This window comes from Nicotiana tabacum, unplaced genomic scaffold (genome assembly GCF_000715075.1).
Source record: "Nicotiana tabacum cultivar K326 unplaced genomic scaffold, ASM71507v2 Un00298, whole genome shotgun sequence".
Lineage (NCBI taxonomy): Eukaryota > Viridiplantae > Streptophyta > Magnoliopsida > Solanales > Solanaceae > Nicotiana > Nicotiana tabacum.
The window spans coordinates 15,519-28,144 of NW_027438535.1; the positions used below are offsets into that span (position 1 = coordinate 15,519).

General features: G+C 33.5%; 1 protein-coding gene across 1 annotated transcript; it reads right to left on the reverse strand.

The window, feature by feature from the left end:
* Positions 1 to 495: 495 nt before the first annotated feature.
* LOC142179070 (auxin-responsive protein IAA1-like) lies at positions 496 to 2,699 on the reverse strand. The gene is made up of 5 exons (XM_075248890.1): positions 2,314 to 2,699; positions 1,507 to 1,697; positions 1,276 to 1,387; positions 904 to 965; positions 496 to 770 (listed from the first exon to the last, which is right to left on the reverse strand). The coding sequence occupies exons 1-5, from the start codon at positions 2,568 to 2,570 to the stop codon at positions 724 to 726; spliced, it is 669 nt and encodes a 222-aa protein (XP_075104991.1). The 5' UTR covers positions 2,571 to 2,699; the 3' UTR covers positions 496 to 723.
* Between the last annotated feature and the right edge of the window lie 9,927 nt (positions 2,700 to 12,626).

The following is a 12,626-nucleotide window of genomic DNA, read 5'->3' on the forward strand; positions in this document are numbered from 1 at the left end:
CTTCAGTTTGTCCAGCTTATCTAATCTCCCATTTGGCGAAGGCAAAGCACAATTTTCACCAGAATTCAAGATGACGACTTCAATTTTCCTCTTGAACCTCAAGCCAATAGAAGAGGCCGAGCGCCTCATGACATGTTTATTAATTGCTTATTTTTAGCTTAAGTCAGTTGGTTGTAAGCCTATTTAAAAGGCCTCTATTGTAGCTTTTCTTATGCAATTTGATAGACTTCAAAATACTGTCTCAACTTCGCTTCTTTGTGTTTAATTCCCAACATGACGATGAGCATGTCTAGTGTTACTTTTTTTGTATTAATCAAATATGTTTTTCTTTTTCTTTCTTTCTTTATTTGTTGGTTTATTCTTTTAAAATTTCTAATCCTAATATATTTAAATTTATATTCTTTTTTTGTTACCGTAAAATTTTATATAATTAAATGGAATATATATATATATATATATATATATATATATATATATATTAAACTACTATCAATTGATGATGTAATATATAGTCAATGGATTTTACTTATCCCAACATTTTTGACACAGAGTATAGATATAATTATATAAGAAAATTACTATTTAAAAAAATTAATTTTAAACTTATAATTCCAAAAGCAAGCATTTCGCCATTAATATTCTAGATCCTTCTCTTAGTGCACCCATTTTTTCCAAAATCGTGGATCTGCCTCTACCCAGGCCAAGATGAGAAAACTTCTTCAATCAACTTGTACTCGAGCATTTCGCCATTAATACGTTAGTCCTTGGAGCTGCAGTACACACCATTAACAAAATAATTCGTCCACTTAGTAAATTACTATGGCATCTGAGAATAAAGCTAATTTCGCAACTTTTATATGAAGCAGGAATAACAAATTGAGAAGAAAGATAAATTAAATGTACCTAATCCAATGGCCTCCGAGCTCCTCATCAACCTGAGCCTCTTGCAAGATTCAACAAACATTCTGGCAACAGAAAAAAGATCATAAAAGAAATGTTACTAATATAGACATTTAAAAGAAACCCCACGTCTATAATAACAAACAGGATTTAAATTTATTTACAGTACAATTTAAGGCACTATACTATATCAATTTGGCATTTAATTAGAGAAAAGGACCTCAGTATGCATGATGCTTATAAATACGCGAGAATTTTTGTACTGGAGTTGCTTCCCCTTATTTTCTAAGTTATCAATTTCACTTATTACGAACAGTTATTTATAAATATTTTTAGGTGGACATGAAGAGGGAAATTGATGTAAAACATACTTACTTCCATGGAACGTCTCCAACTAGCATCCAATCCCCATCTTTGTCTTCATAAGTTGGCAAGTATTCGACACCATTTATAGGGTCCATAAGCTTCCTCTCATTTACAAAGTTACCTAAAAATCCATAGTAATATTACGCCAAACATCATGATTATACCGAAAGAGGACACTGTTTATTTTACTCTCTTTTAAAAGAAGTTAAGAAACTATGAAAGATTATATTGTATACTTACAGATTGTTGTTAGGCAAGTAAACATGTGTTCCAAAGCAATTAGCAGCTGGTCATAGCTGCTGTACATCTCCAAGTCAACTTTTCTCAAGTAGGGAGCTCCATCTACTGCCACCTTCACGTATTTGCACTTCTTTACTACTCCTATCTTCTTCCTGTTTGATCTCACTGGTGGCCATCCAATTACTTGTGTCCTAATATTATTTTTCAAAATTTTGTCAAACTTTAGTGCACTAAAAATACCCCAAAAAAAAAGAACTCTACAATTATGATTTATACGATCATTCTAGGGGTTTATATATGGCCAGCTCATTCGGTGAGCTCCATGTCTTCCAAGAACAAGGCGGAACTAGGATGAAATTTATGGGTTCGAAATTCTAAATCTTTTAAGTTACTAAATTCCTAAATTAATAATTTGTACATAATTAATAAATTTCTTAAGATAAATACATGATTTGGATCAAAGCTACTGAGTTCAAACACCATCATAAGCATAGCAACTCATTTCCTTTTCTCCATCCCCTCTCTGATGTAATTGGGGAAAAAAAAATAGTACCCTGAACCCTAAATACAACCAACTATGGTGACGTAGTACTTCTTAACCTATTCACCTTAACTTATGTGATTAACCAACAAAAAAGAAAATACTAAAAAATAAGAATGAAATAGCCTTTTTTTTCTTATGCATTAACTTATACATGTCGGTGTAAAATTTTATTTTTCAGGTTACTAATCTGGTTAATTACACGTGGTTAATAATATAAGCATATAGAAGTTGAGCTTTATATATGTTTTAATAAGGGGACTTACTTTGCCGAAGGTTTGGTTGCGATGGAGATTTCGTTGTTGCAATAATGATCATCTTCGTAGTTTTGATCGTGAGGATTTCTGGAAGTAGAGCTTCCTAGCCTCAACTCAACAGCTTCAGATGAGAGTCCACGTTTCGCACCACAGATTTGTCTTTCTGAATCTCGGCGTAACCCAAGAGTGAGCTCAGTTTCCTCGAAACTGAGACTGGAATCATCGGATTCCGACAAGTTCTTTGTTTTTGTTTTTTCCGATGACATTCTACTTCTGTAGGCTACAAGGTGTTAATAAGATTCCTAGTCTTTTGTTAGAAAATCTTCTAGTCCTGGCTAGTGGCTACTAAGTGAAAAATGGGCTACGAGAAGTGTTGGGTCTGATGTTTTGGCTACTATATAAGCTTGGGAATGTGGAAGGAGGCTATCATTTTAACCATTCTCCTCTCAACACGTTTAGACAGATGGGCAGTTCCGTTTGGTTCATGTAATTAAGGGAGTAAATTATGGGAAATCATGCATCTCTCCGTTTTGGTTACTTCCACACCTTTGGGTCCCATGTGGATCATTATCTTTTTTTATTTACTAGTAATATTTTTCTTATTCGATTCATAATAAGTGATAATTTTATATTTTTATTTTAATCAAAAATAAGTATTCATGTACATAATTAAGAAGGAATTAATTTTATTTTTTCAAAATTTATCCTTATTTACATATTGCAATATGTCAAGATAACAATTAATTATGGTTAATTTAGTAAAAATATTTTTTTTCTCTAGAAGTTCGTATTTTCTTAATGGGTGTGTCAAAGATAAAATGATCACTTATAGTAGACCGAACAGAGTATGTTCACTTTTTACTCCACTTACCGCATAAAAGTATTTTGCGCGGAAGATTGGCCTAAAATTTTAATGCAGATTAGTGTTTACTTCTATTTCTCAGTATAAGTGGCTACTCTGGCAATAAGAAGTGGCTAATTTTATAAACAAGACTCACAAAAGAATTAGTAAAAATAGCACGGGCTAGCCAGTTTTCGTACTGGTAATTCAAAAATAGTCAGCGTTTGCAAATTCATTAAAAAATAACCACTATTTTACTGCAATACGGACCGGTCCAGCATAATATGCTGGAAGTTTATACGCAGGTGCTCCAATCTCCAGTATATTATGTTGGAACTCCAACACGCGGAAAGTTCTAGCATAATATACTGGAGATTGGAGCACATGTGTATAAACTTCCAGCATATTATGCTGGACCGGTATATTATACTAGAATTCCAGTATATTATGCTGGAATATTTTCCGAATTTTGAGCAGTGTTTTCGTTCAAATTTATCTTTACAGAAAAAGAATCTAAATTTCGATTACTTTTGAAACTGTGACTATTTTTTAATTACCATTCGTAAATCTGGCTATTTTTGAATTTCTCCCAAAAAATTATACTAAATCTAATGGTGGAACTTATTGAGAAAATGATTCGTCTTTTAACCATATTGAAAAGGACTGGGATTATATGCGCCCATATCTCTTTGTTTGCGCTGTTTAGTCATTCTTGGAACGAGAGATTCTTTTTATCTAATCATATTAGATCCAAAGTTTATCTGTTCGTCTAATCATGATTCTTGCTGGATAAATTTTGTTAAATAATAGAGAAAAAAAATCAAATTTGTCGTCAAATCATTTCGTATTTACCCTTTGTCTTACCAAAGCTCCAATTTTAAAATGATAAAACTCTACGTGTCCAAATTTTCTAGAAAAAAAAAATGTATAATACTCCCTCCGTTCATTTTTATTTATCCACTACTTGCATATCCCTTAAGAAATAATAATTGAACTGCATAATTTATCATGACACACATATTAATTGATGCATATTTTTAAAGAATTTAATAAAATGATTTGAAATGAATAATTAATATTATGAGTATAATAGGGAAAAAAAATTATATTATTATTTTTTAATATTTTAAAAGTGACATATAAAATTAAAAATTTATTTTTATAATACTGGACGATTAAAAATAAAGGGGGAGTATATGTTTTAGTCAAAGAATTCTATATCCTAACTCAGTGCACGAACAAGTGATTGAATGAAGCAAAACAATGGCGCTCGTGTGTACAGAAGGGTGATGAAAGAGATGGTGGGCCCTACATGTCTGGGGTACTTTAGGTTTAGGGAACAGGTCAACCTAGAAGAGTCCATGTGCAATACCCAAACTCAAATTAAGAAAGAAAAAAGGGTCCCACAAAGGATAATCATGTGACCCTGTTGCTTTGTCGGGTTTTGACTTATGACTACCTTTATCACGCCAACGGACACGTCCACTCTTTATTGTATGTTTACTTATGTCTACCATTTATTCTAAAAACAAAAACAAAAAAAAACAAAAAAAAAAAAATCAAGGAAATAGTACTAATTATTTCGCAGTATGTAGAATTCTTCTCGTCAACACGTAGTACTAAACTACAGTACTGAATTTATGATGGAGTAGAAGTAATTGAATGAAATTAACTTATAAACACCGCTAATATAATTTTTTCACATTCTTTATGAATTTTACATATAATATCAAGTAATAAATTCATGTCGCTGTCCAGTAGCTATAGATGTCTTTTTGATTGGTACCGCAGTCCTTTTTGATTGGGCATTATTTAGTTCAACATTACTAGAAGCAGACCTGTGTTTTATAGTGAAGGGTCATCGGACCGTAAGTTTCGGCAAAAATCTTGTATTTTTATAAATATATATATATATATCTTGAAAATAGTAAATTTAAAGCACTTGACATCCTTAACACTAAAAGTCTTTAGCAGGTTCTGATTGAGCAGAATATTGTGCCACGTCACATAAAAATCGAGAGTCCACCTCTAAACATTACCTATCTATCTTATTTTAAGTTATTATTAATCTCAATTTTTTATGAACTATACGTAAATTGTAATTTGGTACTTGTTCGTACCGTAAAAAACAGTGTAACTAATAGCACATGCCACACATGACTCCATATTTAGGTTGAACACATATATTAATGCATATGTAGTCATATATAATCCGTAGCTTTCCGGTTAAACATGAGTATTGATAATAATTTCAGTACAGTGGCCTAGTGGACAGACTCTTCATTAATTGTTGGACATGAAAAAATATTAAAGTGAGTTTTGGGGATGAACATTAGGCGTGGACCTGTCTTCTTGATGTGTTTCAACATTTAAGGTTATTTTTCTTGAATTGATTGAACATTGCATATTTGGCAGTTAGATGGTATCATCCATTTTCTCTCTGAAGGAATGCATACTTAAATTGACCTCTCATAAAAAGGGACGATGATTATATCAACTTTTCTCGTGCGTGGGTAAGTTATTTTTGGAAATGGCATGGATTTCATTATTAAAATTACGACGACAGGACAGAGACTACGTACTCAAAGGTTAAAATCGATTGCAAAGGACAAGAACTTGTACACTTTGACATACAACAATATCCACATGCGCTGTCTAGACTTCGTGATAGGATCGGGAACCCGGGTAGTGCGAAATTTAGTCAAACAACGGTATAATGACAATAACAAAGACAATGGAAATTGATAATAACAGCAATTAAAGAATATAAAGAAGACACAAATTTAACGTGGTTCGGTCAAGGTGACCTACGTCCACAAGCGGAGAGGAGCAATTTCACTATACCTACAAGAGTACAAAAGAGAGTACAAAATTAGAGTAAATACTCTAATTAATCCCAAATATCTCAAGAGAATAACCTCACAAGATCACTCCAAAGAAAGGGTTCACACAAGTGTTTCCCAACACTCACTCTCTTACAAAATACTCTATAATGAAATAAAGGAGGAGAAAGAAAGACAAGAGTGAAAAACTCTTGAATTGGTGTGTTTTCAAATGAGGAGAAACTCCTCTATTTATAGCAAGAAATCCTTGGACTTATAATGGATATTATGTCATGGCAAATGTCATGAACCACAAATTTGTTATAATGAATATTTTGTCATGGCAAATGTCATAAAAATTTGGCCATATTACAAGTCTCCACATTGGCCTAATTTCGGCTTATAGATAGTACATTTGTTCCACCTTCTCCGCCAAAACCCCAATGGGCAAAATCATTCTTCATAAATGCCAATCAAGTTCAGGCAAAGCTTGAACTTGGACACTGGAAGAGGTTTTGTGAACATGTCAGCAGGATTGTCTCTAGTGTTGATCTTCTGAACAGAGACTTTACTTTCAGCAATGGTTTCTCTGATGAAATGATACTTTATATCAATGTGCTTCGTCCTCTCATGATACATTTGATCTTTAGTCAAGTGAATGGCACTTTGACTATCAAAGAAAATGGTAATACCACTTTGGTGTAAACTGAGTTCCGCAAATAGACCCTTCAACCATAAAGCTTCTTTGATCGCCTCGGTCACTGCCATATATTCTGCTTCGGTAGTAGATAAAGCTACTACATGTTGTAATGTAGCTTTCCAACTAATAGCGCAACCACCGATGCAAAATACATAGCCTATTAGTGATCTTCTTTTGTCAGGATCACCTGCATAATCTGAGTCTACAAAATCAACCAAAGTGTTAGTATTTCTCCCAAACTCCAAACATGTATTTGAAGTACCTCGCAAGTATCTGAGAATCTATTTCACAGCATGTCAATGTGCTTTACCAGGGCAAGCCATATACCGGCTTACCACGCTCACTGCTTGTGAAATGTTTAGACGTGTACAAACCATTGCATACATAATACTACCAACTGCACTGGAATAAGGAACATGTGCCATGTACCTCTCTTCTTCCTCTGACTGCGGGGACTGAGCAGCTGATAACTTAAAATGAGCAGCGAGAGGGGTACTAACTGGTTTAGCATCTTTCATGCCAAACCTCTCCAAGACTTTCTCCAAGTACTTCTTCTGGGTCAGATTTAGCATGTTGGCTTTTCGATCTCTTTTGATCTCCATGCCAAGGATTTTCTTAGTTGCTCCCAAATCTTTCATCTCGAATTCACTTTTCAGCTGACTTTTCAAATTGTGAATTTCTGTTAAATCTTAAGCAGCAATGAGCATGTCATCAACATATAATAATAGGTACACAAATGAACCATCATTTAACTTTTGGAAGTAAATACAACTATCATACATGCTCCTCGAATAACCATGATCCAACATAAAGGAATCAAACCTTTTATACCATTGTCTTGGAGACTGCTTTAATCCATACAAGAATTTCTTCAACAAGCAAACACGATCTTCTTTTCCTTCAATTTCAAATCCTTCGGGTTGATGCATGTATATTTGTTCCTCAAGTTCGTCATGTAAGAAAGTTGTCTTAACATCAAGTTGTTCTAATTCCAAATCATACATGGCAACGAAGGCAAGCAAGACACGAATAGAGCTATGTTTAACAATATGTGAGAAAATATCATTAAAATCAAATCTTTGTACCTGACTATAGCCCTTTGCAACTAATCGTGCCTTATACCTCGCATCTTCAACCCCTGGAATGCCATACTTTTTCTTGAAGACCCATTTGCAACCAACAATTCTTTTTCCTGGTGGCAGATTTACAAGAGACAAAGTACCATTCTTGTGGAGAGACTCAATTTCTTCATTCATTGCAATCAGCCACTTGGGTGTGCCAGGACCAGAAACTGCTTTTGAATATTTTGATGGTTCTCCAATTTCTTCAGTTTCCTGTGCAACTGAAAAAGCAAATGCAACATAATCTCCAAACCTTAATGGTTGTTTACCTTCTCTTCTTGGTCTATGTTTGGCTATAGAATACTCCTCTTCTTCTGGTTCAACTTCAGGAGTCTCAACTTCAGAAATTTCAGCTTTTGTCTCAACTTTAGGAGTTTCAACTGTATTTTGCTCCAAAGTTGATGAGCTTGGCTCAGAAGGAATGCCAACCTCAATCTCCACCTGGTTCTGTGTACGCTTTCCTTTATCTGTATCACAAGAACTAGAAGACCTTTTTTCTAGAATATAACATAGAGGATTCATCAAAGGTTACATCTCTGCTAATTATAAATAATGGTGCCATGGGATCAGTATACCATAGTCGGTATCCTTTCACCCCAGATGTATACCTAAGGAAAATGCACTTTTTAGCCCTTGGCTCTAATTTTCCATCATTTACATGCATGTATGCAGGGAAACCAAAAATCTTTAAATCAAAATAATTAGCAGGAGTACCTGACCACACTTCCTCTGGAGTCTTAAAGTTCAAAGGTGCAGAAGGAGCTCGATTGACAATATAACAAGTTGTAGAGATAGCTTCTGCCCAAAAGGCATTTGTCAACCCAACATTTGAAATCATGCAATGAGTCCTTTCCAAAAGAGTTCTATTCATACTTTCTGCCACATCATTTTGCTGAGGTGTCATTTTCACAGTACGATGTCGAGCAATTCCTTCATTCTTGCAAAATTCGTTGAATTCATTATTACAAAATTCCAAGCCATTATCTGTTCTAAGCCGCACCTGTTTGCTTTTCAATCAAAATTTTTCATTATTTGAAATTTAAGAAAACATCACTTTTATTTTTCAGAAAATAAACCCAAACTTTCCTTAACATATACCTGGCACCACCTTTTGATGGGGTACGTGAATGACCACAAAGATCTGAATGAATATAATCTAAAGTACCTTTTGTTCTATGAATCGCTGGAGATTTGAAGCTAACTCTTTTCTGTTTCCCGAACACACAATGTTCACAGAACTCCATATTTTCGGTACTTTGGCCACATAAGAGACCTCTTTTGCTGAGGATGGAAAGACCATTTTCACTCATATGCCCCAATCACATATGCCATAATTTGGTGATGTCAGAATCTGATTTATCTGATATTGAAACTGCAGCAGCACCTGTAACAGTAGATCCCAAAAGAGTATACAACGTACCAGATCTGCGTGCTTTCATGATCACAAGAGCACCATGAGAAATTTTTAGAACTCCACATTCACCTGTGTACTTGCACCTAAGAGATTCTAGAGTGCCCAAAGAGATGAGATTTTTCTTCAAGTCAGGAACATGTCTAACATCGGTGAGAGTTCTTACCACACCATCGTGCATTTTGATTCGGACTGTACCTTTTCCAATAACTTTGCAAGCAGCATTGTTGCCCATCAAGATAACTCCACCTCTAATAGATTCATATGTGGTAAATAAATCCCGACTGGGACACATATAATAAGAACAACCCGAATCTAAAATCCACTCATTGTTAGATTTAAAACTATTATTAGTTGCTAAAAAAATAGTTCTCTCAGTCTCATCAGCAGCTACACTTGCTTCGGCAGTGTCAGTATTTTTGTGCTCATTTTTCTTTTCTGTATGCTTTTCTTTATTTTTCAATTTAAAGCATTCAGAAATAATGTGACCTTTCTTATGACAATATTTGCACATGACATTTCTGTATCTAGATTTTGACCTTGATTTAGGTTTCTCACTACTTGAATCTTTCTTATTGGATCTACCTCTTATCAATAAGCCTTCCATTTGGTTCCCACTAGTTTCTCCAGTAATCTCTATCTATTTATTCTTTTGATTTCAAAATAGATTTGATATCTTTATAAGAGATATTATCCTTTCCATAAAACATAGTATCGCTTATATGTTTAAACGACTGGGTAAGAAAACAAGCAATAACACAGCTTGATCCTCATCTTTGATTTCAGCATCTATGTTACTTAAATCCATAAGAAGAGAATCAAAAGTATCAAGATGAGTAAGTATAGAGGTACCTTCAGCCATACGAAAAGTGTAGAGTTTTTGCTTTAGGTAAAGCCTGTTTTCTACTATTCTTTTCATATATAAGGTTTTAAGCTTTTCCCATATGCCTTTGGCTAAGCTTTCTGCTGCAACTTCATGCAAAACCTCATTTGAAATATTTAAAATATTACCTACTTTTGCCTTTTTGTCTATGACGGCAAACTCTTCGTCCGTCATTTTATCCGGCATCTTCTCATTTTCTTGCAGTGTCAAATCTAAGCCATCCTGAATTAGGATAGCTTCCATCTTTAATTGCCACATTCTGAAGTTTGCACTTCGGTCAAATTTTTCAACATAAGACTTTGTTAGAGTCATTTTGTCTATTTAAACTAACCCGGTTAGATCTGGCTATGATACTAATTTGTTGGGATCGGGAACCCGGGTAGTGCAGAATTTAGCCAAACAACGGTATAATGACAATAACAAAGACAATGAAAGTTGATAATAACAGCAATTAAAGAATATAAAGAAGACACAAATTTAATGTGGTTCGGTCAAGGTGACCTACGTCCACAAGCTGAGAGGAGCAATTTTACTATACCAACAAGAGTATAAAATAGAGTACAAAATTAGAGTAAAAACTCTACTTAATCCCAAATACCCCAAGAGAATAACCTCACAAGATCACTCCAAAGAAAGGGTTCACACAAGTATTTTTCAACACTCACTCTCTTACAAAATACTCTATAATGAAATAAAGGAGGAGAAAGAAAGATTAGAGTGAAAAGCTCTTGAATTGGTGTGTTTTCAAATGAGGAGAAACTCCTCTATTTATAGCAAGAAATCCTTGGCCTAATAATGGATATTATATCATGGCAAATGTCATGATCCACAAATTTGTTATAATGGATATTATGTCATGGCAAATGTCATGAACCACAAATTTGTTATAATGGATATTACGTCATGACAAATGTCATGAAAATTTGGTCATATTACACTTCGTGTATGATCTACTTCAGTAAAAAATCTGAAAGATTTTAAACTAGAAGTTGTATATCCTTCGAGTTCCTTTTTTTTTTTTTTGATAATCGTTTTGTCTGGATCGGTTTGCATGTACCTTTTAGTTCTTGAAAGAGCAAAATTACTAGTGCAGGATTATAATTTCATATAAATAATATTTTTTAATAAATAAAAATTTAAAAATATATATAGATGACATTGATTTAGATCTTCCTTTTTTTTTGGGACTAATGACATACTATGAACGGATTGTGATACTTTTTTTTTAATTAAGCCATTCGCCCAGACTTTCACCTTTTGGTGATGGTAGGGGATTTGACATTGATTTCTACCTAGTTGATGAGTAATAATCAAAAGCTCCAGATCATGATACTGAATTTGCACTTTGATAAGTCTTTGCAGGGAGAAGAAGTCAAACCGACAGATACCATTATATGCAAATAGGCAAAAAGTACTTATTGCAGTTGAAGAGAAAAGAGAATGAGTGCAAATTACACAATTCACAGTTTCTAGCAGAACATAGTCTTAATCATGTGATTATGGATCAATTAATAGAATCCGATTTAAGATTTAAAAAAGCTTTATTAAAAGCATGTTATTCCCTAAACATCAATCACAAGAATGCCTTCTGTCGGACGTATCTGTGAGGAGATAATGGATGGCAGTTTAGTTGGTTGGTATATATTAGAATAGTACGTTACTACTAAATTATGCATCTATTGAAGAACCTGCATCGATCATAGCAAAAAACTGAATACTCCATAATATTCTTCATTATATTATTCGACTGAATAATATTATATTCTTGATTCTCTTTTTCGACTTGTATAATATATTACCCCCCTAATTCACGTTGGACATGAGAACTGAAAACTTGACCTGAGAACATGGTTTACAAGTCTGTCGTGCAAGGGTGTTCATGGTTCGGTTTGGTCGGTTTTTTCCGAAAAAGAAATCAAGTCAAGTAAGTTGATTTTTTAAATTTTGGAACCAAATCAAATCAATTAAGTCGGTTTTTTATCTATTCGGTTTGATTCGGTTTTTCAGTTTTTTCGGTTATTCATCGGTTTTTTTCTTAAATATAAGACATACACTATCAAACGCACATTCCGACGACTATATTTTCAACGTAACACTATCAAATCAATTGCTCTTTGAGAAATCTATCATTTATCAAGATACATTGATGATAATTGAATCAAATAGTGATGAATAATTAAAGTACTCAATTAAAAATCGATTATTTTTAACATGAAATAAATTCTTGTACTTAGGAAAAGAAAACTACCAATCAAACTAGAATGTAAAGGCAAAGAATTAGATTATTATAATAGTAAAGAACTAGACTAAAAATATAAATGACTAGTATGTACCATAATTTTTTAGAAACTTTATATAAAAATATACATATATATAGGTGTAATAATAAATTTAAATAGCTACTTTATAGTCGGTTTGGTTCGGGGTTTTACGGTTATTTTTTTATTAAAACCAAAACCAAACCAAATTTGATCGGTTTTTAAAATTCAAAATCAAAACCAAACCAAACCTAAAAAGTATCGGTCGGTTTGGTTCGATTTTCGG

Coding starts and splice junctions, on each gene's coding strand:
- LOC142179070 (XM_075248890.1), bottom strand. CDS start 2,570: ATGTCATCGGAAAAAACAAAAACAAAGAACTTGTCGGAATCCGATGAT. Junction 1,698..2,313: donor GCAACCAAACCTTCGGCAAA/GTAAGTCCCCTT, acceptor AAATAATATTAG/GACACAAGTAATTGGATGGC. Junction 771..903: donor CTCGGAGGCCATTGGATTAG/GTACATTTAATT, acceptor TGTGTACTGCAG/CTCCAAGGACTAACGTATTA.